The sequence below is a fragment of the Apium graveolens genome, chromosome 2 (genome assembly GCF_009905375.1).
Source record: "Apium graveolens cultivar Ventura chromosome 2, ASM990537v1, whole genome shotgun sequence".
Classification (NCBI taxonomy): Eukaryota; Viridiplantae; Streptophyta; class Magnoliopsida; order Apiales; family Apiaceae; genus Apium; species Apium graveolens.
This window is the reverse complement of record NC_133648.1, coordinates 96,142,421-96,170,235: the sequence shown is the minus strand read 5'-3', so window position 1 is coordinate 96,170,235 and position 27,815 is coordinate 96,142,421. Positions and strand designations below refer to the sequence as shown.

The 27,815-nt window shown below is 36.1% G+C and overlaps 1 protein-coding gene across 1 annotated transcript; it reads right to left on the bottom strand.

Annotated features, from left to right (window-relative positions):
- Positions 1 to 9,570: 9,570 nt before the first annotated feature.
- On the bottom strand, positions 9,571 to 25,668 carry LOC141707669 (uncharacterized). Its single transcript, XM_074510971.1, has 19 exons — positions 23,868 to 25,668; positions 19,306 to 19,391; positions 18,728 to 19,129; positions 18,555 to 18,638; positions 18,022 to 18,393; positions 17,177 to 17,237; positions 16,511 to 16,652; positions 16,274 to 16,380; positions 15,943 to 16,188; positions 15,566 to 15,816; positions 15,251 to 15,469; positions 14,961 to 15,176; positions 14,806 to 14,859; positions 14,582 to 14,647; positions 14,347 to 14,487; positions 14,217 to 14,270; positions 13,157 to 13,216; positions 10,429 to 10,833; positions 9,571 to 10,318 (listed from the first exon to the last, which is right to left on the bottom strand). Exons 1-19 carry the CDS (start codon positions 25,210 to 25,212, stop codon positions 10,151 to 10,153), a joined length of 4,479 nt encoding a protein of 1,492 aa, XP_074367072.1. The 5' UTR covers positions 25,213 to 25,668; the 3' UTR covers positions 9,571 to 10,150.
- Positions 25,669 to 27,815: the final 2,147 nt, after the last annotated feature.

Genomic DNA, 27,815 nt, shown 5'->3' with positions numbered 1-27,815 from the left:
CAAGCTTTCTTTTGAATGATGCCTTAATTTGTTTTCCTTTTTGACAAGCATCACACAGTCCATCCTTTGAGAACTCAACTTGAGGAATACCTCTTACTAGGTCTTTCCTGACTAGTTCATTCATAGTCTTGAAGTCAGATGAGACAGCTTCTTGTGCCACAACTAACTTTCATCCTGACTTGCTTTACTAAAAATACAAGTTATAAAATCTGCATTAGATGAGTCGAAGTCAGATAAGTTCAGATTTACTTTTCTCACTCCAGTGAGAACCACTTTGTTATTTTCCTTGCTGGTAACAACACAGGCTTCAGAATTGAAGATTACAGAGTTGCATTTGTCACATAGTTGGCTGACACTCAAAAGATTGTGTTTGAGTTTATCCACTAGAGCAACTTCTTCAATGATGTCATTGTCTTTTGAAATCAAGCCATATCTCACAATATATCCTTTGTTGTCATCTCCAAAAGTAATACTTGGGCCAACTCTCTCCTTGAACTTAGTGAGCAGGGTAGAGTCTTCAGACATGTGCCTTGAGCACCCACTGTCTAGATACCATAGACTCTTACTATTTTCCTACACACATTAAAATCAAATCAAGTTGATTTTGGTACCCAAGTTTCCTTGGATCCTGCCTTTATTAGCCCTTTTCTTAGGTTTCTTAGGCTTTCCACCATCTTACTTAGGTGATTGAGGATCAACCTTAGTCCTAGGGGATTGCCTGTGAATCCCATGACCAATTATAGAATTATTATGCACATTTTGATTATAATGATATGGCATAGATTGTACAAAAACGGTATTCCAGTAAGGCATGCTAAATGGCATTTGTGGCATATTGAATGCAGCATAATAAGGATTTTGTGCAAATGGCATATTATCAAATTATGCATTTAAATGCTTTAGAGGCATAATAGGCATGACATGCATTGGTAATATGGGCATGCTGGGAAAAGAGGGAGGTGCAGACATGGGTGTAGGCATAACAGATTTGCAATTAGCAGATACGTAATTAACACTACCACACTTAACACAAGTTTTTCTAGATGCATACTTATCAAGTGTGTAGTTGTTATGTTTCCCATTCCTACTTTCCCATTCCTGTTGTTTTTCCTTTTCGAATCTGCCTTGACCTTAATTTTTTCCAATATGCCACTCAACTGCTTCATTGACAGATGCCCTACATTAACTCTCTTTGTTTCCTTGACTCGACTTGATTCTCCAGTAACAAAGTTCGTAGAAATTGATCTATATTTCTCATTCAGCTTAGCTAGCTTGGCTTTGCTAATTGGCTTCTTTTCTATCCACGAATGTGAATCTTTGTCTTTCAACGGATGTTCATTTTCAGCTTTCAACGGATAAGCTTCGTCATCCGTCAACTCTACATCCGTTGATAAGCCATCAATCAACACATGATCCAGTTTCTTCTTGTCCTTTTTCCAGGCTTCTTCACAGAAAGATTCGATTCCTTGAAATTTGGCAATTTGAGAACTTACATTCCTTGATGATTTTCAAGCCTTGATCACCTCTTCCTCACGTTCAAGCTGCTTTCTTAAAATTTCCTCTTTCTTAAAAGATTCAGTCAGATCATCTTTCGCAATCTTGCACTCTATTTTCAATTTCTAAAACTCAATCAATTGAGTTTCTAACATAGCATTTCTCTCACTTAAAAATAGATTATTATCTTTAATTATATTGTTCTATTTAGTGAGTGATTTAAGTGTAATAAGCAAGTGATTTCAGTAGGCATGTCATTTATGATATCATTACACTCATCTTTAGAAAGGTGTGCTAGATTTGTAGTGATTACCTGATTGCTTGAGGAACTGACTTCTGCTTCATATGATTTGTCCATTAGGGTTAGGTTGACAGCTTGTTTCTTCATCTTCATCCTCCCCATCAGCTGCCCAATCCTTTTCTTGAGTCAAGAAAGCCTTTTCCTTTTGTTTGAGCAACTCAAAATATTTTTTTTTATAATCCACAGGCTCAAACCTCCTTTTCTCAGAATTAGGCTTTCTACACTCATTAGAAAAGTGACCACTCAAGCCACACTTGAAACATTTAAATTTTGACTTGTCCACCATGTTTCTATTTGGCTTGGTTGCTCCAAAATTCTTTTTGAATTTGAGCTTGGCAAATCTTCTGGATAGGAAATCCAGATATTCATCTATGTCCTCTATTTCATCTTGACTATGATAATCTTCATTCTCAATCATTAGCCCTTTTCCTCTGCCTTCACAAACCCTTGAGTTTGGTGCAGATTCCACAGCTTCAACCTTCAACTCTTTTCCTCTCTCTTGTTCACCTACAAGTGCAACAGATCCACCTTTTTTCCTTCCTTTCTCCAATAGCTCATCCTATTCCATTTCGAGCTCATAGGTTTTTAAGATACCATACAGTCTCTTTAGAGTAAATTCTTTATACTCTTGATAATTTCTGAGAGAGGTCGTCATTGGCTTCCATTCTTTTGGTAAAGATCTCAAGAATTTTAAATTATAATCTTTAGTTTGGTAGATCCTCCCATACAGCTTTAATCCATTCAACAATTTTTGATATCTACTAAAGATGTCACTTAGTGACTCACCATCTTCAAAATAAAAATGTTCATACTACCATATGAGGAGTTGCATCTTGTTTTCTCTGACTTGCTCAGTTCCTTCGCATAGTACTTGAATTTGGTCCTAAATTTCCTTGGCAGTATTACAGTTGATAATATTGTCAAACATATCTCCATCAAGACCGTTGAACAGAATATTCATGGCCTTTTTGTCTTTATGAACTTGCTCGATGTCTTCATATGTCCATTCTGACCTTGGATTTGGGACTCTTTGCTCATTTCCAACAGCTCCTTCAGCGTATGTTGTAGCTCTACGAGGGACATGAGGACCTTTCTCTATAAAGTCAACATATATTTAATCTTGAGAGAGTAGATGAAGGTGCATCTTCACTTTCCAATGATGATAATTGTCTTTATCCATAAGTGGGATCTTCACTCCAACATCCTTTCTACTCATGTTGTTAGTTTATTTTTATCTTTAGACTCTTAGTATTTCAAGATATTACTCTGATACCAATTGTTAATCCCTAACAATCTAAAAACCGAATTATAGAAGGGGTTGAATGGAATTCTGGTTTCTTTTAGAAAATTTAAAATCTCTTTACGAGTATATATAACAGTGTTTGAATAAGTTAGGTGCGGATAAGAAAGTATTCAAGTATTCAAAACACAAAGTAAATAAACAAAGTTGTTTAAAAACTTTCTGGTGGATTGATATTTCCACCAGAGATATATAAATGTAGAAGATCTCTGTGTTGCAAAAGCACACGGCTGCTTACAAGAATTATTACAAACTAAACTTGAGAGTGATAAAAGATATAGCTTACAAATGCTCTTTTGTTCTTACTTGTGTTGACTGTATCAATCGATAATTAACTATTATATCACCAAGTTACATGTGTAATAAAATGAAACATAAATCTATTATCTAGGTCTAATCACATGTTTCTTCATTTCTCTTTCCCATGCAATCCAGATAGATACATCATCTTTGAACGTCCCTGTTTTGCATGGAAATGGAAATGCTTCTTAATCTTTATAAACCTGATTACAGGATGCCACATTCCTTTTATATACAATAAACCCATGTGATTTTCTTGTCGCTTTCAACTGCTATTTGAATTTGCTATCCGTTGACACTCAGCTTAGATTATCCGTTGAGTCTCTCATGGATCATCAGTTGAAAGTACCTTGAGTCATCCGTTGAGTGCTTTGCAGTTTAACCGTTGATAGTGTTTTCTTAGCAGTTGATACTCTTTCACTTGTGCAGAATTACAAGGCATCATCTATTTACAATTAGCCAACCTATTTTGCATATCTTGCTAGTAGTCAACATGACTTGGAATGTCTAATAATTTCTAAATCTCTAAGATATTACAGTATACAGGAATGTGCTACAGACTTATTTCAACATAAGCTACTCTATCATTTGATGGCTACAATAATTATTTCTCTTATCTACTTAGAGTGTTTTGCAAGTTATCATCAAGCATACAACATATTCCTAACACACGACAGCGGCTACAACTCTGATGAAGATGGACGAGAAGGTTGTCATGGATCTCATGACAACGAAGTTCATGGTTCTCATGGTCTTCAAAGGAAGAGAGCTATTGAAAATGGACGAGAATTTTATCATGGATCTCATGACAACGAAGGCCATGGTTCTTATGGTCTTCAAAGAAAGAAAGCTATTGGAGATGAACGGGAAGGTTATCATAGATATCATGACAACTAAGGCCATGGTTCTCTTATGGTCTTCAAAGTAAGAAGCTATTGAAAATGGACGCAAAAGTTATCATGTATCTCGTGACAACGAAGGTCATGGTTCTCATGGTTTTCAAATGAGGGAAGTTAATGAGGATGAACGCTTCAAATGACAGGATGATGTATGCTTTAAGCAGCATGTGGATGGACGTGTATGAATGCTTTCAGCAACAAGAAAATGGATGCTCCAAAAAATATGAGGATAAACAGCCACCGTTATACTTTAACAATGATGGTTTACTGGAATAACTTCGTCGGATAAAAGATTCTTTAAAGCACTTCAGGAGTAGCTTAGGTCTAATCGAAATCAGCGAAAGCTAACATCGCCCTCGAAAGTACCATTCTGAATAAAAAAATGATTGATGACAAATTTAAGAAAAATTGTGAAGAACAAAATAAGGAAGATCGTGTATCTCACGATAAACGTTTTCAGGGGGTAACACCCTGTCGCTTGCAATATACTAAAGATGTTTCAATTATAGAAATCTTATATGATGAACAAAGGCTTCAACCAGAGCCAAATCAAGAGCAAATGAGGTTATCTCATTTGAAGGTGCATCTTGGCATCCAATTAAGTGACGAAGATCCAAAGACGCTAATTCTAAAGACGTAAAAGAATGGAGATCAACATGAAGTAGGGTTCATAAGCGTGCGTATACACCCCTCATAAGGGAAGAGAGACTTCACGACAATAAATACCTTCTTCTGGAATAAAGGCAAAGAAGATTTGAATATAGGAGAAGAAAAAAAGAACTTAAAAATGTGGGGTGCAGGACCCATAACTGGGGAAGAAGAAGCGATGTTCGAAGAAGAACGAGCAAGGTTCGGGAGACTTCACATCAGTGACGATTAAGAAAGAAGAATAAGCGTGCTCTCATGGTTAATGGTGGAGAAAGACCATCAGATGAATATCAAGGACCGGCAGGCCGACAAGAGACTACGGTCAAAACTCTATTCGGGCACAATCACAAGTAGTAGTGTCACCGCGCCGCAAGAAGTCACGCCTCAACCAAAAGTTGTTGCACCACCACAACAGCAGGATGTAACACAAACTTAAACTCAGATAGCGGCAACACATGCGGTCTTGTCACAACCTAATATTCATAATGTACCTAGAGTAGGAAATGTCAATGCATATGATTTAAAGAATCTATTATCATATTTTGAAGGAGGGAAAGTCATGGTATCCGCACAAATTACGTCACCATTCACTTTGGTGGTTAGGATGCACCCTTACCAATGAGATATAATAATACTACTGATGACCTACGCTTTCATGGAAATTCCGATCCAGTAGAGTTCTTGGGAAGGTTCAATATTGAGATGAACGTGTACCATGTGTAAGATTTAGCAAGTTGTAGGCTATTGGAGGAAACCTTCAGGAATACCGCTCAATATTGGTTCCAAAATTTGGGACCTGGGATGATTTCATCATAGAAATAAATGAAAGTAATGTTCCTGACTGAATTTCAATCTGCGGTGAAGTACACCCCACCAGTGACGGTTTTGACAAATATAAGATAAAGAGAAGGGGGAACTTTGCAAGCATATTTCAAGAGATTCAACGCTGAAGCATTAGGCGTAAAAGATGCCACTGATAAAACATTGAATAACTTCTTGATCGCTGGTTTACGCACAGGGACAGATTTCTGGAAACACATTCAAGGAAAAAGTCCTAACACCCTTGTAGAATTTTATGAACAAGCAGAGTCCTTTGAGTTTGTTGAAGAACGACTAATCGACAACAAAAAAACAGAGTCTCGTGGAGTCGCATAGGTGAAGAATGAGAAAAGAAGATATAAATTTCTTAGTCCAAACTATTAGAGGGAGCGCAAGGTACATCAAGTTGAAGGAAGGGAGTGGAGTCCTCCGACTAACTATGAGAAAGACTCCACCGCTTACACTTTTTTGGTGGCGTCCATTAAACATAGTTATAAAGTTAATAAGGGACAAAGATTCTTTCGGAGACCGACTCCTTTAACCGATTGGCAAACCAAATATAAAAAGAAGTACTGCAAGTACCATGAATCTATAGGACATTATACCCATGAGTGTCGACACTTGAAAGATGAAATAGAAGTACTCATCAAGGAAGGGCATCTTGGAGATTGGATTTTGAAAAAAGTAAAGAAGTATCGAGGCAACCTCTCGACTAATCGGGAAGGCCTAGGGCGCGCCCGAGAAAGGGTAGAAAAGGAGAAACTCGATGACAAAGAGTTCGTCAAATCAGGAAGCATTCATCTCATTTTTGGTGGACCTCGTTGTGTGGGAGACAGAAACGGAGTAATGAATCGATATGTCAGAGAAGCAAGAGGACATATACTCACTAACGTTAATCATCTTGAAGAGAGGCCTTCTAAGATGTTTCGAGGAGAAACAAGAGACATCATGGAAAGGAATTTGACAAATTCATGTTTGTGTTTGATTGATCTTTATCTTGTTTTTAGTTATTCAAAGAACTGAACTCATTCAAGGAAGGTAACTTCTAAGAAAGGAGAGAGAAGTGAAGACTCCCGGAGAAGTCCTACACCTCCTGGGGAGCACCTAGGGGGTTTCATCCCAAGAAGAAGATTTTTAGGGTTACCAATTTGTTCACAAGTTGATTTACGAATATGTTTTCAGTCTTCAAAAGATTAGAAAAGTTAAGAGAAGAGTGTCCAAACACGCAAGAAGGCACGAAGACTCCTCGAAGAGCCTTACGCCCTTTAGGGTGCCCCAGAGGGGTGCTCCCCCAATATGAAGATTCTTCCGTCATATAATTTTTTTCACATGTTTAGTTTTTATTTCATTATTGATCTTTAAAAATATTAGCAAGGATAAGAGAATGACATTCAAGTACAAAAGGAGATGCGAAGCTTCCCAAGGAAGCTCCACCACCCCTAAGGCACACCCTAGGGTGTCCTCCTCCAATATTAAAATTTTTTAATTCAAGTTGTTTGATCTACGAGTTCACTCGTTTTCTCGCTTTAATTTCGGATTTCAAGATTATTAAGAATAACTTTCGGGCATGCAAGGAGGAGCAAGGTATTTCGGAAGAGCCGTATACTTTCCAGGGCGCGCCCAAAGAGGGTTTTCCCTCAAGGGAAGAATTTTTTGAGTTACTTCATTCTAGTTACAAGTTCCTTGGTTGTTATTACAAGACGAAAATATTTTAAGGAAAAAGTAAAGTGACAACATGCGACATGATACACAACATGGAGTCTAAATACAAAGTGCGATAAGTAAACGAGTTTCTACAAATTGCAGGGATTTTATAGAGGCCCCCACCTCGAATAAAAGTCATAGAAATAGTCAGAAAAACATCACAAGATGTAAAAGGCCTAAAAGGTGTACTTCCATAAAGATGAAGGGCCTAGCAAGCTCACCCACTCTCGGGGGTGGACAGAAGATAGTATGTGTAGGGAGAAGCCATAGTAGGAACAACATCACTCATAGGGATAACATCGTCTGTAGGAGTAATATCATCCTAAGGAGCACCACCTCTTACACCAACTCTCGTATGCTTAGGAGAACGAACTGGGAGCGCATGAACAACCTCCATGAGAGAAGGACTATGGCGCACCTTACGCGAGAAAAAAGCTCAACAACGTTCATCTTGGGAACCACCTTCTTATAAGCCAAATCAAGCATGAAGCATTTCGGAATTTTAGGTGCCATACCTGAGAGATAAACATAAGACCGCTCAGCACGATATACGCAAGTAAGGCATAACATATGAAAGGAATATATGAAGTAAAGGTACATGTATAAAGGCGTGAGCAAAGTAAACACGAAGATGATATATGTGTGTATGAAGAAATATATGCCAAGTGTAGCACATAAGGGTGTGAAAAAGAAGTTAAGGCAAAAAACCAAAGGGAGACTACTTCTAACGGGTGCACCCGTAACGGTTTACGCCTCTCAAGACGCGCCCTGAGGGTGGGTACTACCTAAGGCGTGCCCGGACATACTGGAGGAAGAAGGGAAACCCTTCTCAGAATCTGCATCATTCATTTTTTAACGAAAACTTCTTTCTTTCACTTTAAACCCATATTGGGTGAAAAACTCCAATCTTGCTAAGATTATCTTGCATAGCCAGAGTCTCAAGATTAAACTCCTCTCCAAAAAGAATTATGACATTCTCTCTTTTCGCGATCATATCGCTTAACTTCGTCACCTTCCTATCATCTTTTCATAATAAAGGAAGTAATGTCACAAAAAGAAAGAAATATTAATACGATGCCAAATGAAAGACAAGTTACAGAGACGTACGTACATCCAAATTAAATTGATAATTTGTGAGGAAGATGAAGCAATGAAGATGACAATATATTAACCGAAGTGGGGTGGTGAAAAGCCCCGACTTACGGTTGAATTCCGCAAACGGATGGAAGATAATAGGCGAGTCGTTGATAAAAAAAGTTGTTAAGACGCGCCACAACACCAACAAAAATAAAAATATATTTTGAAGGAGTTAAGGCACGCCACAATAAGGAAACGAAGTCACAACCCGGGTTTCGAATAAGTTTCGAGCAGTTTCGCACTATGCAAATATCGCGACCCGTGAACCCGGAAGCTTCGGGCGCGCCCTGTAAAGGAAAATCTAAAGTTGCAACCCGGGAATCCCATGACATGCCTCCGGCGCGCCCTCATGTGTGAAATGGGATAATCGTTGCCCTAATTTTAAATTCAAATTATGAACAAACATAATTGGAAAGATTTACAAGATGCACTAATGTTACCTTACCTGGGAATTAAGATTAAGCAATTTGCCTATTGATTCTTGAAAGTCATCATCTCACATGTAATATAAACAACCAATGAAACAATTAAAGAGTATTTTATCTTTTGCTCAAAAAAAAATTATTTTTGATAACTAAACAAGCTCCCACACCGATCTTATTAATTCAATTCGTCAGCTACCACACCAGCTCCCACACCGACCTTATTAATTTAATTCGTCATCTCTCGTAAATGAAGCAACAAAAATACCACAAAACAAGAGATCATCGGTTCTTTAAAGAGTATATTATAAATCATTATTGAGATGGAGGTTTAAAGGTGTAATTTAACAAAAAAATAAAAAATAACCGGATTATATATCCTGCAATATACTGCTCAAAATATGTACTCATTTGGGAATTCAATATACCATAAATAAAATATGTAGCAATTCAGATCAGCTGAAGTTTAGAACACCCTTGGAAAAGTAATGTACAATTAGCCCCAACATTAACAAAATGGACGAAAGAACGAGTTACTAGGGCAGAAGGAAGAAAAGGGGAACCCCTGACTTTATATTATTATTTATTATATATATTGCATCAAACAAACTATAAGAAACAATAAACTGACAAATAACTTATATTTTCTCCGTCAGATGCTGGACCTACTGCTTTGTGCAACACTACTAGAATATATACACCAATTGTCCAGAGCTCGTACAGTAGGCAATGCCTTCCAACTCTGTATACAATTACAAGAAGCGTAGCTTCTACAGTTCTACTTGCCCTGTCAGAAAGAGTTAACTGAACCAAGAAGATTGATTGATAAAAATTGGGCAACTTGACATACATGAAATGGGAATAAATGCCAACCCACTATACATTTTGCTCTCACAATATACAACAAAGATGGCAAAACTTCTGTTGAACTATTAATCTAGAGAAGTGCCAAAGCTCGGATCCACCCAGTAGTTGATACTTGATACTGCCATTTCCTCGTCTCCCCCGGAGGATTGTTGCAGTTCTGGATGCAGTTCTGGATGCAGTTCTTGAAGAAACGTGCAATATGGGAGGATGATTGTCCCCCTCCAACTGGGTAAAAGAAATTCTAAAGAATTATGTAGTTCTACTCATCACTGTTTAGTTGTTCCTGGGCACATGCATCAGGAACTGCTTCTTTCTCATTAGAAAGACAGCGAATGGGAACATAAACAAATCCTTTAGGTAACCGCTGGTTTTTCATAGATGCTTGGTCTGAAGTCATTACCAATTCCTTCTCAAATGTTTCAGTGTGCTGTGTAATTTATCAGGAAAGTCAACTTTAAATTTAAAATTGGATTAAAAAATAATTAGCCTTACAATGAAGTAACTAAATAGCAACGCAGAGAAGTTGTTAGTTGTTACCTTTCTAAATTTTACACGCTTTTCTCCCTCACCGGGAAAGCTCCATACTGCTGCAGAGGAAGGTCTACTTGGAATTTGCTTACCAGAAAAAGATGCCCTATCTGAGGGTTTCGACGGGAAAAACTGCTGGGAAGTAGAGCTGTCATCTGTCTTTTGGTCATTGTCCATTGACACAGGAAACTTAATACGCCTCTTGCCTGCAATTGTGCTATCTACAGTTATGTCATCTGATCTCTGTATTGCTTCATTGCCCAACTTGTAATCATCTGTATAACCTTTCAGCGAGGTTGTGGCTGATTCAGAACTAACATCAGTTGGGCATAAAGAACTACAAGTGAGCGCAGAAAAAGCAACAGCGTCTCTACTTGAAGCCAGTATTTCATGTGAGCAAAGAACCAATTCACGCTGCAGCATCAACAAGAGAAGATAGGTACGTAAACATAAAAATACATACATTTGGCATAAGAGAAAAATAATTGCAAATTTAGATCAGGCCTGTCAGGATTTTTCACTATGCTAGATGTTAAACTCTAGTATTTGTTCTTCAAGTGCCAATATATGCTTTTGGGCTATTGTTCCTAACAATGCTTTTGTTTATTCTCTTCATTGCCACCTAATAGTTGTTCTAAATCACATTATACAAGGGAAGTTTGCAACCACCAAGTCCCCCTGAAACTTACAAGTTACGTAAATTCCATTAATACTTTGATTACTAATATCTATTTATTATTATACTTTTTGTAAATTAATTGTTGCATGGCTCAAGATGTTCAAAATTACATAACTGAACATAACAGAGTAAACAAAGGGACACAAGAAGAGAGAAAAAGTATCATACACCTTCCTTCATTTCTTCTCCACCAAGCACGGAAGTTTAAGGATAACTGTAGGTCGGTGGCTATGTATAAAGCCTGATTTAAGGCCAAGGGACCTCATTACATTATAGCCAAGAACATAGGATTTGTCTTATAGATTAGAACAACTTCTCATCTATAGTTATTACTAAGTAGTTACTAATCAGAATCGTTACTATTAGCATCAAGCATTGTTGTCGTGACTAGTCGACTAGTCGGTTTGAAAAATTCGACTGGAGAGCTCGACTTGCGAATTGTCGACTAGTCGGTCGACTAGTGCGAAATCCAATCAAAATTTAAAATGAAAAAAAATAAAAATATTGTAAATAACTACTCAACATTATCAACACTCAATACTAATCCCAACTTACATATATTTATGTGGGTGTGTTTATGTATGTATAAATTGATTAAAACTGAATATAGATGTAGTATAATCTATTTATATAGTCAGCTTATCGATGTGAGCATATTGAAAGGAAATAAGATATGTTTGTGTTTAACATATCTAATTTGTGATCGATATAAATATGAGTATAAGAATGTTAGACTTTTGTTGTGGGAAAACAAGTATATAAGATATTTATTACTCCATCCGTCCCTTTCGATTGTTTACATTTTTTAGAGAGTGTCCGACACGCATTTTAAGGTGTATAAAAAGTATAGTTCTGTAAAAAAATTTTACAAATTTGTTTTTCTGAATAAAAATTAAAACATTCAACTTTTATTCAGAAAAAAAAATTGTAAAAATAAGTTACATAACTATACTTTTTATGCACCTTAAAATGTCTGTCAGACACTTGCTCAGAAATGTAAACAATTGAAAGGGACTGAGGGAGTATTATATTTAATATTTTTATTTATTATTAATTTTCCAACTAGTCAGCGACTAGTCTATGACTATTCGACTAGTCGACAAGCAAGACCTCCGTTGACTCCTCTATCGACTCGACTCGACTTATCGACGTGACAACCATGGCATCAAGCTTATTTACCATGGTTTCATTTTACATCTACTAATCAGATTTGAGTTGCTGATTAATAATACTGCGTGTTTCTCTGTGAGACTACCAAATTATTAACCCAGACCCATCGTGCTTCACCTAACACCCACAAACATTTTATTTTGGTATGGTCAATTACAAGAAATTGAAATATTCCTACACACGTCTCCACCAGAACTCGAACCCTCAGCATCTTGTTAGCAAAAGGTGAGGGGACCCACTAGGCTACAATGCTAGGAATTCCCCCAATTACTTATATTCGTTGTATGTAACATATCAAAACCATTATCTTACATTTCAGAAAGAAGAGGGATACGGGTGAGAACTGAACTTCTTGGTACATGGGTTTATAAATAGGTATAATACAAAACATTAACCACGACATAACAATGTGAGCACAATTATCTTGTTGATAACCACGCAACAGAACAACTGACTAAACAGATAGAGAACATATCTTCTATATGAACTCAGATGGTTAAAACGGGTAAAATTTAACTCAAACTATAATTGTAAATTAGTCCTGAAAATAATATCCCTAAATAAAGATAAAAGATCGGGGAAAATATGCAGGGTGATGGAATCTAATTAATTTGATGTCATGTATTATATCTATGAATACAACTAAAAATCTTATACCAGAGGTAAAACATGATTGATTCCGCAAACAAGCAGCAAAGAATAATACAATATCTCGTAGATACCATTGTATACAGTGAAACTACCAGGGCTGAAATACCTAGTAGCTAGTTCAGTCACACCATTGTATACACATCAACCCTTTAGCAGTGAAACTATCAAGGCTGAAAAAGACTAAAAAAATCTATAACGTAAAAAAGGCCCACAAAAACTGGAAATCACTAAAGTTACCTTTAGTTTCTCCCTTTTGATAATTCTCTCACATAAAAGCCGTAACTTCTCCAATTCAACCTGAACAAAAAAATTGATAAGGCTCTATAGATTTCAAAATGCAAAAGGCTGAAGACATCTATTAATATATCGCATGTTTCAGCATCCCCTTCCATCCTCTATTTCCGCCGGATAAAAAACTTTAACACTAGAATGTGCATAGAGAAGTTCTGGACATGCAGGAAACAACATTCTAGACAAGAGGATGAACAAAAGACTTGACAAGCGTGAGTTAATATGTGGCAGAACCATCTATTTAAAGTAGCTGCCCTTATGTTCAGTCACACCATTGTATACACAGTAACAAGTTAATAAACCTCCCCAGGCTTGTCCCATACTCCCTCAGTCCCATCCATTTCTTTACAGTTTTCTTTTATAGATGTGCCTCTCAATTATTTACATTACAAAAGTTTCCAAAAATAGTAAAGTATTATTATATGAAAATTACCCACATCCACTACTTTGCTCCACTATACTCATTTTATACATTAAATATTGATTGGTGACACCAATTTACTTACGTTTCTTACTTTTCTTCACTAATTTACAATGTTTCTTAACCTTCGTGTCAAAGCCCAACGTAAAGAATTGGGTGGGATGAAAGGAGTATAATTTGACTCGAGGAAGCTATCTGGCCAGTGCTAGACTTTGCATCTCAAAAAACTACATGGCTGTACAAGTTCATAACAGATGAAGATTTTCTCGGCATACAAGTTCCTTGTCACCTCAACTATATAACCATTAAAGTAACCCTCTAACCATGCATACATGTACTTTATAGATCCTAACACTCCCAAAAGGTTATGATTCTAGTACTCGGGACTGCCAAGGGAACCTGTTATCATTTATGGTCAAATAATTGCAAGAAAGCCACTATCAACTATGGACCATAGACGTATACTTCATCAAATATTCTCATAATACAGTATTCAACACTTGTTCTGCTAAAGAAGAATAAAGTGCACTAGACCATAATCAGCCAGGAAAAAGCATCACATTCTAGTAAAATAAGTATCCTTACCCGAACTGGCTTAAGACTCCTTATCTCTTCAATCCCATTTTTTTGAGTCTCCACCTGCAAAGACATCAAAGCAAGATTAGAGGCTACAAAAGTTAACAAACTACACAAATTATTAAAACTTGAAATTCACCTTGGTCCTTTCTACCAGGCTATGCCTTTCACAGTATGCTTTATGCTGCAACTTTCCACCACTGGCCTTTAAATTCATGTAAAAGCCGGCACTCTTAGCACAAGAGGGATGAAAGCAGCTCTGACAATGACCATGATTGCACTGTTGACAAAATATTGCATATTAATCGCTATTTTAGAACTGCAAAATTAATCTTCAACGAAAAGTAAAGAGCTAAAGAAAGTGACATGCTAACCTTCATGCAAACACCTTGCTTGCGCTGACAGATGTGACACATCTCACTCCCCTTGGATACTGTCTCCTAACATATTTACAAAATAACAGTAAGATTTAATACTAATTTTAAAAACCCTGTTTAGTTATAGATCTTAATTAGACAAGCTCCCAGTTGAACCAAAAGGATAGTTTATAAAGAAAATTGTGACCATATCCAGATCAAAAACTTATAGAAAGACATACCATTCCCTGTACCAGATTTTTTTGGCCCCTTTTATAAGTAGATTCTAGAATCCACTGCAACAGGAATAGAAAGATTATATGTTAAATTATATTCACAAGGAAAAAAATACAAGACATGACACACATACAAGACTAGCCAGTTAAAAACAAATTACTTCAGCACAGAATGCATGAATCCATTGACCATCAATTGACTTTCTAAAGGCACCTGCAGTGCCACCACATAAACCACACTCTGCTAAAGGCTTCTCCCAAGAATTAATAGCTGCAGCACCAAAACTTCGAGAGGAAGACACTTCATCACATAGTTCACAATTCCAAGGTCCAGCAAAGTCTTTAATACTACGATAACAATCCAGGTGAACTGCAACCTGTTAGCAGTGAGAAAGTTAAGATTCGGCCATTTATTTTATATTTAAGTGTACTGGTGTTAAAAGTTATGAACCTTGCAGCTCGAGCAAATTAAGACCGGGTTCAAAATTGTCTCAGAACGTCTGCAGATCTCACAAGATCTAGGGTATTCCTTCGACAAATCAGTAGTTGAATGGACAGCATCAGAATTCTTTTCTGACAAAACTCTTGTGGTACCTAGTCTTGAAATTGTCTCCTTTGCTCGTGGCATCTGCTGAGAGGAAAGACTAGCCCTTCCACTAGAAGAATTCACCTTGAATGAATTTACAAGATCAGTAAGAAACTGATTATGGCAGTCAAAAGCTTACCTAAATGGAAAAATTTAATATGATTAATAAAGAGAACTTACTATGTCCCGGTAAGCAGATTCCTCTTGAGTATCCTTTCTGAATGAAGAAATTCTAGATGAAGCAGCAGCGGCAGCAGTTGCAGCAGCAAGCACAACCTGAGCTTCCTTATGGCGCCTCTCTTTTCTACCCTGCCTTTTCAATTCTTTAAGCTCACAAAGATACTTATTAGCTGTAACGGCATCCCATTTTTGTTTTCCTAGAGCATCAATCTCCTTCGGAAGATTTGTCAAAACCTTAACTATTAAATCATCTGCAGAAAAAGCCAATACTAAATACTAACTATAAAAAAATTGACGAGATAGGTTGGATTTAGAGCAATTCAATAAAAAGATCAATGACCAGAAGATTGTCCCAAAATGAAGAGTTAAAGAGAGACCACTAAATAGCTTTCTTGCAACAGCATTGTGGAGTAGCTGCTGCTGCAAAAAGACAAGTTCCCCTTCAACTTCATCTGCAGGAGACTGCTCCAAAATACCCATTTTCCTAGCCTGGGCCAACTGTTCTACAATTTCTCCACATTTAGATGTTGAGCCTGGAGAAACTGATTCTTCACTTTGATGATTACAACAAATGCCAGAGCTAGAAGATGCTTCCAGTGTGGAAAATTCTCCATCCCTTGAACCTGCCAAGCACCACATAATAATATATGAACTTGCAATATTAACAAACGCTCACATATACAACCACAAGATGACAACAGACTTTACCATCATTCTCTTCTGTTACAAGTCTTGAACCAACCAAATTTGGCATCTGTGACAGTGTCTTCTCTATAGTTGGGTGCATGTAAGAACAAGATACTGCTTCCGTCTTACTGTAATGTACAAAAGTAGATATTATTGAATTTATACAAAATGATGCAACTCCAGATAAATGAGGATATCGTAGATCAAACAGCCTCATCTGCAGGACATTGTGTAACAAAATCATTTTCTAATGCTTACATCAGACAAGGAACACAATTTACAGCAGTATCACAAACTGGATTTGCAACAAGAGATCCCAATGCAGCACTACTCTCAGATACACCACCCTCAGCCCGAAAAGACTCGAACACACTGGAAGTCAACAAGTTGGCTCCTTCACCTGTCCAACATATAATATAACTGACTTATGAACAAAAGCCCAGTACTTGCACTGTAAACAATACATTCATTGAATTACCTTATCTCCACATGAAATCAGAATATATCAGAATTCAGAACATCACAAGAAATAACACATATCTATTCCATTTGATGCTAGGAAATTGTCAGTGTAAAATAGGCCAACATTACTCCAACAATTATAGAAGTTTAACCCTTTTAAATTAACCAGAGAAAAACAACCATCTCTGGCGTCACTGGCCAAAAAAAGTGCATCTAATTTATTTGCCATTGGGGATCCTGTGTGGCTGGGCGTATGATGAGAAACTCCATAATAAGGATTATAAAAATTTATTCAATCCTTTCAAATTTATTGAAAAACACTGTATACAACACTTGTCAAGATTTGTCTAAAAAAATTCTAGTGAAATTACTACATTTGATAACAATATAACATATATATTGCACAAGGCTTCAGAAAACCACAAACTCAAAATGAGATTCTAGAAAATATGTGAACACAACCTTCAGTCTTAGAGGAATTGTTTTGCAGAATATCCCGAGACCCAACAAGCTCGATCAAGATCTGCCCAAATAAAATTAATAGAGAAATTATTAAAATCAATCCTTTTACATTTTCAATTGTCAATAATACGAAGGCACAACATTTAAACTTTTTCTTTGACAACTTAGAAAGGCAACCAAAGTGCAGTGAAGCATTCACCGTCTAAAAAATTTCGGTTGAGTGGACCACAATTGGCAACCGCAGACAACTTTACATTGAAAAGAAATAGGACATGAATTGAGAAACTAAGATTACAATCACAAAATTGAGCTGGCACACGGTAAATGAGTTCAAATCCAAAATCGTCAAGGCACCTTCTGAAGCTCTTCCTATGGTTTGTGGAAGGTCTATACGATGGCTCAATAATGTTAGACATCAACACACATGTGCTTCAACCTACTTTCTAAATTAAATCCTCTGATCTGCCCCTTTAACTGACATATTAAACAAATCCTACATTGATTAGTAGACCGTACCTACATGGAAAAAGAAAGATAGGGGATCCTATGCTCATATTTAATATCAAAAGATATTTTATACCCTTGTAAATAAAGGTATCTTATACCAATGTAATTACAAAGAAGATGTCAATTAATCAATTAAAGAAGAAGGTATTTTATTGATTTAATGTACCCGAGCATTCATCTTTTGGACGTCTAAAATTTCTTCAATTAAGAAACATTCAAAGGACAGGGCCGAAATATTTCACAAAGATTGGAAAAAACAATTATTTTCCCTACAGTGGAACCAATGTTGGGGCATAATTATAAAAAAATAAGATGGCTAGTAATCATTGAGTTATAACCTTCTGGGTGGCATCTGGAACAGACTCGTCACTTTGACACGAAGGTTCGTTTGTGGCAAGATGATGAGCTTGTTTGTCACTCGTGGCTAATTCATCAGCAATCAAACTTGAATTAGTCAAGCACAGAGGTTTACCATCCTTCATAATCCTAATGTCGTTTTTAGTTCTTCGTCGAGGTGGTACAGACGTAACAGAAACATCAGGAATACAAGATTTTGACATTATAACATCTGCTTCATCAGTGGCTCCTGCCTCAACTTTGGTTAGATTTTTAAATCTTACTCTCAAATTTCTTTGCAGAGGACCAATATTAGCATGACTTTTTAGCCATTCAACTATTTTGATCTGCAGTTCTGGCACAAAGTGTTCACCCTGCAGCCAGAAATGGGTGTTCAAATCAAATGCATACAAAAATGTAAACAGAAGATTGGGGACAGACCAGCACATTTATGAAACATTTTTAGAATTGTGTAGCAAAAACATTTTTAGCAGCCGCTATAATTGTATAGATCAGTCATAAAGTTGGGCATTACTGGGAAAATTGATGCCAAAACTTCAGGAGAAACACCAATTTCTGATGCCACGTCATTCATGTTCACTCTTCCTTGATCAATCATCTGTTACGGATTAATTAACATGATTATTGTACATACGATTTAAGAAGGGGAAAAAAGTTGTATCCAGGAAAAAAAGAACATATCGCCACCTTCTTTAGGTCGCCAAGTGGCCCAAGTTGAAAACTTAAACATTCAGTTGTGTCAATATCTTCCCTGCATTTCTTTATTAATACATCTGCATCATTTGACTGCTGTGTATCACCACAATCCAATTGATCTTTCAAATATGAACTCGTATCAGGCAACACATTGCCACTAGGTACACTACTCTGTACCCTGTCCAGATCCATCTCTGCTGTTTCAAGATGGCCAACATTTTCTTCATTTTTTCTAGCAATTTTTACCTTATGTGTCTTTATCATAGTAGATGACACCGCCTGATGCTTGGTAATGTTGGCGTCGGGAATAAGCAAACAAGAGACTCCATCTTGTAGTGTACTAACATTATTTTGGGTCTCTGAGTGCTTAGTGCAATATGCACGGAGCTCAACCTAGAAAATTAGAAGAATAAGTGGTTTTAAGAAAATTAAAAAAAGGTCATTTTACTAGGAAACCCTATTTCCTTACCAAAAAGCATACGGTACCAATTATATATTTTCAATAAAAGTACCCTTAAAGAATTGTCTTTAATAACAATAGAATTTAAAAAATAAAAAAACAAACTTACATCATCACTGCCAAATCGCCCCCAAATTTCCATCCTATTTCTTGCTTCCCTTGCACATATAGGATGAAACGAGGCTCTACAAGCTCCTAGATGGGCAAGAGGAAAAAAAATCTAATAAGTAGGCAAAGAGAAGAATAATTTTTTTTTACAAAATTATAGTCAATTACCAGATCAACAATCGTAGTACAGCTAAAACTATTCTAGAAATAATAAAATCATCATATGATATTAATATATATGAGGATGGGCACTAGGTTGGTAGCAAACAACGAATTCAGCATTTTAAAAAATCTGCTGAATGCACTTAGTGAACTGGAACATAATAACATATTGAGTAGCATCCAACCTAGGTCAAAAAGGACATCTAATTATCAAAATACATAACCACCCAAAAAAAGTAGAACTTTAAATGGGCATGTTCTCTTGAATAAAATACCAAAAGATAATGGATGTTGGAACTATTCTTTTTCGGAATCGGAAATTAAATTTATGGGAAGTGAAGTTTTTGTTATAAATATTTTTTAAGATGATGGTTTCTCTTAACAAAGTTCTATGCATCTGTATTTACTGTATAAAGTACATATCCAACTGCTTCCCGCATGGTTCTAGAAAGAAGAGAATATAGCCAGTTCATACATCATCAATTCACAGAGCATCCTTCAAAAAATGTACATCTTCTTGGAGACATCATTAACTTCTTTTAGTACATCATTGCCTTGGTGTGCCTTTTAGCAGCTTCCCAAAATTTTACACGACACCGCACAATATTCTATAAACTTTCCAAGATGTTTATCAACTGCAGGGACTTTCATGTAAATAGGGTTCCTACTTCTACGGTAGGGTAGATCCGTCTACATCAAACTCTCTCAGACCTTTTTCTGAGTAAAACAGAACAGGTACCTTTGGTTTGTAAATTGAGTATCCAAGTGAGAATCCTCAATGCTGTTCTTGATACTTGGGAGTGCTCTATAATGCAACTGAAACACATCTCCACGAGGCATTCAATTACTTATAAATTCAAATTTTGATGTGCCCAATGCCTCTAGATTCTAGTTAGGTTGTGTTCACTTGGATGGAATAAAATGAGGTTTGTACAATTTATTTGAGAGAGTGGAGAAAATGTTTATAATTTATTCCTTTCTTCATTCCTTTCCAAACAATTTAAACTAGAACTCTAACCCACCCATTTTGGAATGAATGCTCCATTCTTTTCTTCCTCATTTTCCCTACAATCTTCTATCAAAGATATATATACCCCCTCATGTTTATTCACCATTCTCTCCTAAATTCTTTCTTTCTCCATTTATTTTGTATATAACTTTTCATTATCTTCCTTCTCTATTCCATTCTCACCAAGCAAACACTTCCATATGTGTTTTATCTTTTAACTAAAAACAATGCCATATCGTAGCGATAAACTGCTAGCTGTTGAGAAGTCTAAGATATTGCCAGACTTGAGCTATAACACGCCACATCTTTGATTCAACAGCAGAAATCAGCAGGTTCTATGCCTAAGTCTGTAAAATACTTAATTTGCGTGTTTTATTTATTAATAATTCTACATTTCCATACTGCTCAAGCCCACCAGTACAAATCTTAATTTTGTTGTTTTGGTTATTGGTAATTACTCCGTTACCGGGAATCTTCAATTTTACCCTTGTCCCCATGTCGACCAGACATTGGGTAGTTCAACATTTCCATACCGTTCAAGGAAAACTACAAAAAAAAACTAGATATAACATGCAATTATTGCCCCTGTAGCTTCAGAGCTATTTAAACTTTTGAAAGCCCAAAACTCAAGTATTAAGGTTTCAAAATCACAAATCTCATTGACCACGACATGTATGATTCAGAACACACCATTCAGTTCTATACCTAAGTTTGTAAAATACTTAATTTGGATGTTTTGGTTATTGGTAATTGTACATCTAAATAGTGGTCAAGCCCGCCAGCCAGTATAAAACTTAATTTGGTTGTTTAATTATTAGTAATTCAACATTTCCATCCTGCTCAAGCACACCAGTATTCCTCCTATCTAATGGGCTCAATTCATCGTCAATTGATATTTCAGTCTCAATTTCAAGGAAACGGAACTGCCCATCACCAACAACATATAAGAGGAACGTAAGCAAAATCTACCTCTCATTTCAAAAGCAATGGAACACTACATCTCATATCAATAAACAGTGCGGTGACAGTCTCATTCCAAACTTCAAGACAACATTATTCAAACACTACAACTTGATGTCGTTCTGGAGTTAAATACTCTTTGTGTAAGCAATTCTACCGAGTTAAATATATTGAAGATCAGTACAGTGCGCAATATGAGAATAAGGAGTTCCCAAGCAGCATTGAAGGTGCTTCTAGTGCTTAAAGAGATAATTTATCCCCCTCCCTTCCCCTAAATCTAGTAATATGAACTACCGAAAAAGAGTACTATCATAAGATTTTTTTAAGGCAAAAATCATATCTGATTTAAAATATCTCAAAAAATACTGATTAAAGAGATCTTATTTCTGTTTTTACGAAATACTGGTACTATTTATTTTTAAACTTCTATTTTTAGTAAAGAACATACAGTGAACAAAGCAACTAAATACTTACAAAATTTTGAAAAGAAAAATGGGATACCATTGTTGTATTAGTTTTTCCTGGTGGTGCCATTTTGTATTTTTAACTTACTCATGATACACCTAAACTCTTGCTTTTATTAGTCTTGATATTCCCAATGGTACCATCGTAGTATTGACTTTTCCTAGTGGTACCATGTTGTATATTTTGTATTTTTAAGGGTGGTTAAATATCAAGTACGTGACTGCGACACTGCGTCCAAAAAAACTAATTAGGTCACTCAATGCAAATTTGACTCAAACTGATCAAGTAACTTATTTGATCATTCCGTTAAAGTCAAAAACTAAAATTACCCAAAATTGAAAGATGATAACATAGGAGGGTAGAGCTCGCTTTAGGCTTCAATATGGTTACTTAAACTTGTTACTTGGCTCACAAAATTGATTCTGCGAAACCTATAATATAACTCAACTAGGGAGGATCAAAGCCAGATTTCATCATGTTAACAAACTGATCAAATTAATTTAAATGATAATTAGTTTGAGTCAAATTTGTAATGAGAAATGAGTGACCTAATTAAATTTTTTTGACCCATTCGGTCACCTACTTGATATTTAACCCATATTTTTTACTTTTTAACTAACTCATGGTACACCTAAACTCTTGAATTCGTTAGTCTTATGCTCTTGCCTTTAGCCGAAACTAATTAAACATTTTTAAACAAATTAAAATGAAGATTGATTTAAGTTCATTTTGATAATCTTCATCTCTTAAAGAAACAAGCAATTTGGGTTACTCATCTACAATCATCTTATTTTTGTTTTCTCACAAAAACCTCTTTTTTCAATATTTTTTTCTCTAGTGTAGTGTTAACCTGCAATCAAGAAATTCTAATCCAACGGTACCATTTGGACAAGCCAAAACTATTGGAAAATGGTACCACAAAGAAAAGTCGATGTTAGAACCACAATGGTATCATTGAGAATAGCCCAAAATATATGAACAAGGTATCCAAAAAAATTGCAAAATACATGCCCAACAGAAACAAAGATCTCTAGAACTAACGGATGCCAATCAAGTACGTGTTGTTTAAACCTAAATTATACCCAGCGCAGAATTTACAACAAATAAATGACATAACCCGACTGTAGGCAAATTCTACTTTGCTCTTACATTTACAGACAGCAAATGAAGGAGACCAAAGAAATCAACAAAAGCCAACAGAACTTCATTTTGTTACCTACTGATTTTACTTTAAAAAAACTAGTGGTTATTTATAAAAAAAATAGAAAGTCTTTATACTTGATTTTATAAATGATAATTATTTTCCACTTACACTGGTATTAGAAGGTCATATTATTGTTGCTTTGCTGTCAGCAGATCCATATAATGACATATACCATACTTGTGTGCCAATTCTCTGCAGATCTCAGCTTATTTTTTACAATTAAACTACACCTCGTTATAGAATGTCTGTCCTGGGTCAGACAATGTTTACGAAAGTGGCTTGGCAATGATACCTAATGAGTTAAAATAGGAACTGCACATATCAATCCTAATTTGGACAAAGACATGCCTCCATGAGATTATAAAATAATAAAAATCAATGTTGCTGTTAAATGTGCATTAACATTGTGGCCCATCAAGCTAAAAGTCAATATGATTGACAACCTTGCAGATTATGTAGGAAATGATACGGCAAGCATTTGAGTACTGTTTACAATAAGTATCTATTAACTGATGATATACGGCAAATAGACAATAAATATCCAGTATGAGAGCATGAGAGACATAAAAAAGGGGCAAGCAAGTACAATAAAATGAAACATCTTTATATAATCATTATATAGTACATATATGCTCCACTTAACAGAAACCCTAGTTAGCTGAGAACAAAAGCACAAGCACAAGAAACAAAATACAAGCACTTAAAGCTTGGCCATACAAGAAAAACTACAGGGTGGTGTAAATAATAAAGTGACAGAACATACCATTACTGCATCGTAAACAAGCCCCATGTCTTATCTTGCATAGACGACAAATCAACTTGTGCCGAGTTTCCATTATCCCCTCAACATTCATGATGGGCTCCATTTTCCTAGTGTCTTCTATATAGACCTCAGGCATCCACTGACAACAAAACAAGTGAGCAAACCCACTACTATCACTTCCACAAATTTTCTTCTGAACAGGCTTCAGAGCACCAGCCTGTTTCGGACAAAGCAAACAAGGTCTTTCAGAATTTTCCTTCTGGTTCTTGTTCTTACACCAAGAACACAACCAAGGCTCAGACACATCTTCCTGTACACCATAGCATCTTTGATGAACTGCCATACTGCACGAACTACAAACTACCAACCGGTTTTTCTGATCACCAGTTTCACCCAAACTACAATAGTGGCACAAAGAAGATGACGCTTCCACTGCAGAAGCAACAAAAAGTTTCTCCAAACCTGCATCACCACCCAAAAGCTTCCGTTTTTTGTTGGGACGTTCTGATGTCAAATATACCTTACTTCTAGAACCTAATAGCCACTCTAAACCAATACCCTGCTGATTCAAAGTGTTATCATTCTCTTTTAAAACCAATCCTATAACTTTATCACACTTCCCTTCCACCAACTTCTGATCATATTTATCCTTCCATTCTTCCTCCTCCATAACAGTAACATCACTCAACTTTTCATTCAAGTTGCTCGCATTTCCATTCGAAACAGCACTTAAGGTTGGCTTATCATTCAAATTACTCGCATTTCCACCGGTAACACCACTTTTATCATTCAAATTACTTGCATTTCCATTCGCAACACCACTTAAAGTCGACTTATCATCCAAATTACTTGCATTTCCATCCGTAACACCATTAAAAGTCCCAACATTTTTCAGAACCGGTATCATAAGAAAATCCAAACTATCCGAAAGCTTAAAAGAACTTAGCTTATACAACTTATCAATATCATCAACACTCAATCCTCTAAAATACTCCTCATTTCTAGCCCAAAAGGCAGCACCTTTACTCTTCGCAACCCTAGTCGACTTGGATTCCACAGCAGAATGCGACTTCTTATGCCTCTTCCTCCCATCCGACTTCCTACACAACAAATCAGCCAACTCCTTAGGTAAATTAACAGTTTTAACAGCTTGTCCATCCTCCAAATCAAAAGGACACCGCTCGCTTAACGCCTTCCGAGCCTGCGTAAACAAATCCACTTTCCCAGTCACTACATCCCCCTCAATTTCACAATTTTCCCGCGAAAATTCAATCGGAACCCTAGAATGAATAATTCCGACGTCGTAACCACCGTTCCGCCGCGGCGAACATCGGTCTCCGGTCATTGCCCTAAACAGTCACCACCGCCTCTCACCAATTCCATCACAGAACAAACCTAATCCAATTCGTAACCTTAATCCTAACCAATATATATAGGATTATATACGTATAGATGTATATATATCTGGTGTCTGATAGATTAATAATAAATTAGGATGAAATAGAAAGAGGAATAATCGCGGCTAGGGTTAGGGTTTTTTCGGTTCGGATCCGTTTTGCTCGTTCGGTTACTTTTATGGATATCGCTTTCGAACAGAGAGAGATGAGAGAGATAATGAAAATATCGAGAGAGAGAGAGAGAGAGTCAGAGAGATGGGAGAGAGAACAGAATATTAATTTTAGTGATAATGATGGTGTTTTTTTAATTCAGCGGGGGCGTGTGTGGGTATAGAAAGAGATATTTTAAGTGTGTAGAGTTGTAGGTGCCCGATAATTGTAACGTGAATGGTGACGAGATAAGTTGATAGACGTTTGTACAGCGTGAATCAATAAAAATAGCAACCTACTGCTCTGACTTTCTAGCGTCGTGGCAGAACTGTGTGCGCACACCCACGTATTCTTATTTTGTACCAACTTAACTCAGGGCTGCTTGGCGCGAGCAACTTATAAGTCAAAATCAAAAACAACTTATTTATAAAGGTGTGTACTCAACTTATAAATTAAATTTATAACTTATAAATTGATAAGTTGAATGTTAGTAATGACCTACTTTTTTCGACTTATTTTGATTTTTCGCTGATTTATTAATCTTATTTTTAAAATATATATTTTTAAATGTTAATCTAACTTAAATTTCAAAAATTAAGATAATTATATTTAATAATTATGTATTTTAGTTCATTTAAGAAGAAAAAAATTATACAAACACTTATTTAACTTATAAGTATTCTTCTACTTATCACTTATAATTCACTTATTCATTTTAAGTCGTAAGTTAGTTATTTTAAGATTTTCCAAACGGACACTTAATCTCTCTGTCTCATTCAATTCTATACGCTTTTCTTTTTTAGATGTCCCACTACATTCTATACATTACAATTCTTACCCAAAAGAGTAAAATTTTATAATATAAAAAGTAACCTCACCCACTTACATCCACTCATTTCTTCCACTAAACTCAATATATACATTAAATATTGATTGGACCAGCCACTTTACCCATTATTCTTATTTTTCTCATTAAATTACACATTTTCTTAACTTCCGCAAACTATTTGTATATAAATTAATGGGACAGAGAGAGTACTACATACGGGTACAGCACGAGTCAGCTTTTGGAGAAATCAAAATTGAACTTGTATATCGTCTGTTTTTAAAATTTAAAATGTAACCGAAATTATCGGTTCGGATTTTAGCAGTTTTGGTTTCGGATTCAAATTTTTTCAATTTTCTGCTTAGCCCTACTGTATACAAACTTATGTTCATGATATTGCAAAAAAACATTTTTTTCACAAGATGTAGATGACGATAGTGCTTTATAATATAATATAAGTCTTTTTGTTCAAAAAGAAAATATTGATTTTATTCAAGGGTGATTGTGACGTGGGCGGTGCAAACCAAAACGCATATGCACTTTGATCAAATTTTAAAACCGCACCATATAACTCAAAAACCGCATAAAATCATACCCAAAAAATGAGAAAAAATGAGGTGCGGTATGGTACGGTGCAGTTTGTGTTGTTTACATATAACAAAATCAATAATTAAATACAAATATAATGAAATTTTAGCTAATATAGAGGCTAAAAATAATATATCTTTTGTTGTGAAATAAAAACTAGGGTTCATTTGTAATTAATTCCAGGGTTTGTGGTTGTTCTTGCATCCAGGACTAACGGTCCTTACAAAATGCCTACATATCTCTGTATTGTAGAGATTCAAGCAAAAAATATAGTTCTAGGTTGAGGGATAGAGGCCCTTATAAAGATGTTGAGTCTAGAGTTTAAACTTGGGTTGGGGAAACTTGGTAGACAAGTCTTCAACTTAGAAGATAATTAAGACTCTTGTAAGACAGCGTATCTTAGATCCTTCCTTGTAAGAGTTAGTTTACATGTTGGACTTCATGTCTCTAACTTCAGCCATATTGGGCCTTGACTGCATCCAGTCTCGTGCGTGGACGTTGTGGGCCTAGACCGTTTTAGTCTGTGATAGGCCTCGAACTACATGGTTCTTATTAGGCTTTGCACATGAAATTCAAATGTGATTAATGCGACATTTATTATGTCTCTAGGATTTATTTTTTACCCATATCATTTTCCCCCAACTTCCGAGAAAACTACTCGAGCTTTCGTGGAAGGTATAATGGTCTATTCGCGATTCGGGGTATTTTCGTCCATTTATGGGTAACGTCGTTTGTTCGTAAAGTGTTGAGCGACCCACACATTTGCAATGACTAATATATTTCGTGTGACTTTCCACACTTTGGGCCTTGGTATTGACTAATCGAATAATGTTTGATACTAAATTGCCCTAATTGGGGCTAAAAACAAGCCTTTATCACATTTTAACCTTCACAAAGGTTAATTATAGCGTGAAAGTTACTAATGGACCCTAATCAAGGCTAATCGGCCCCAATCGAGGCTAATTTCCATGTACAAGCTACTAATTA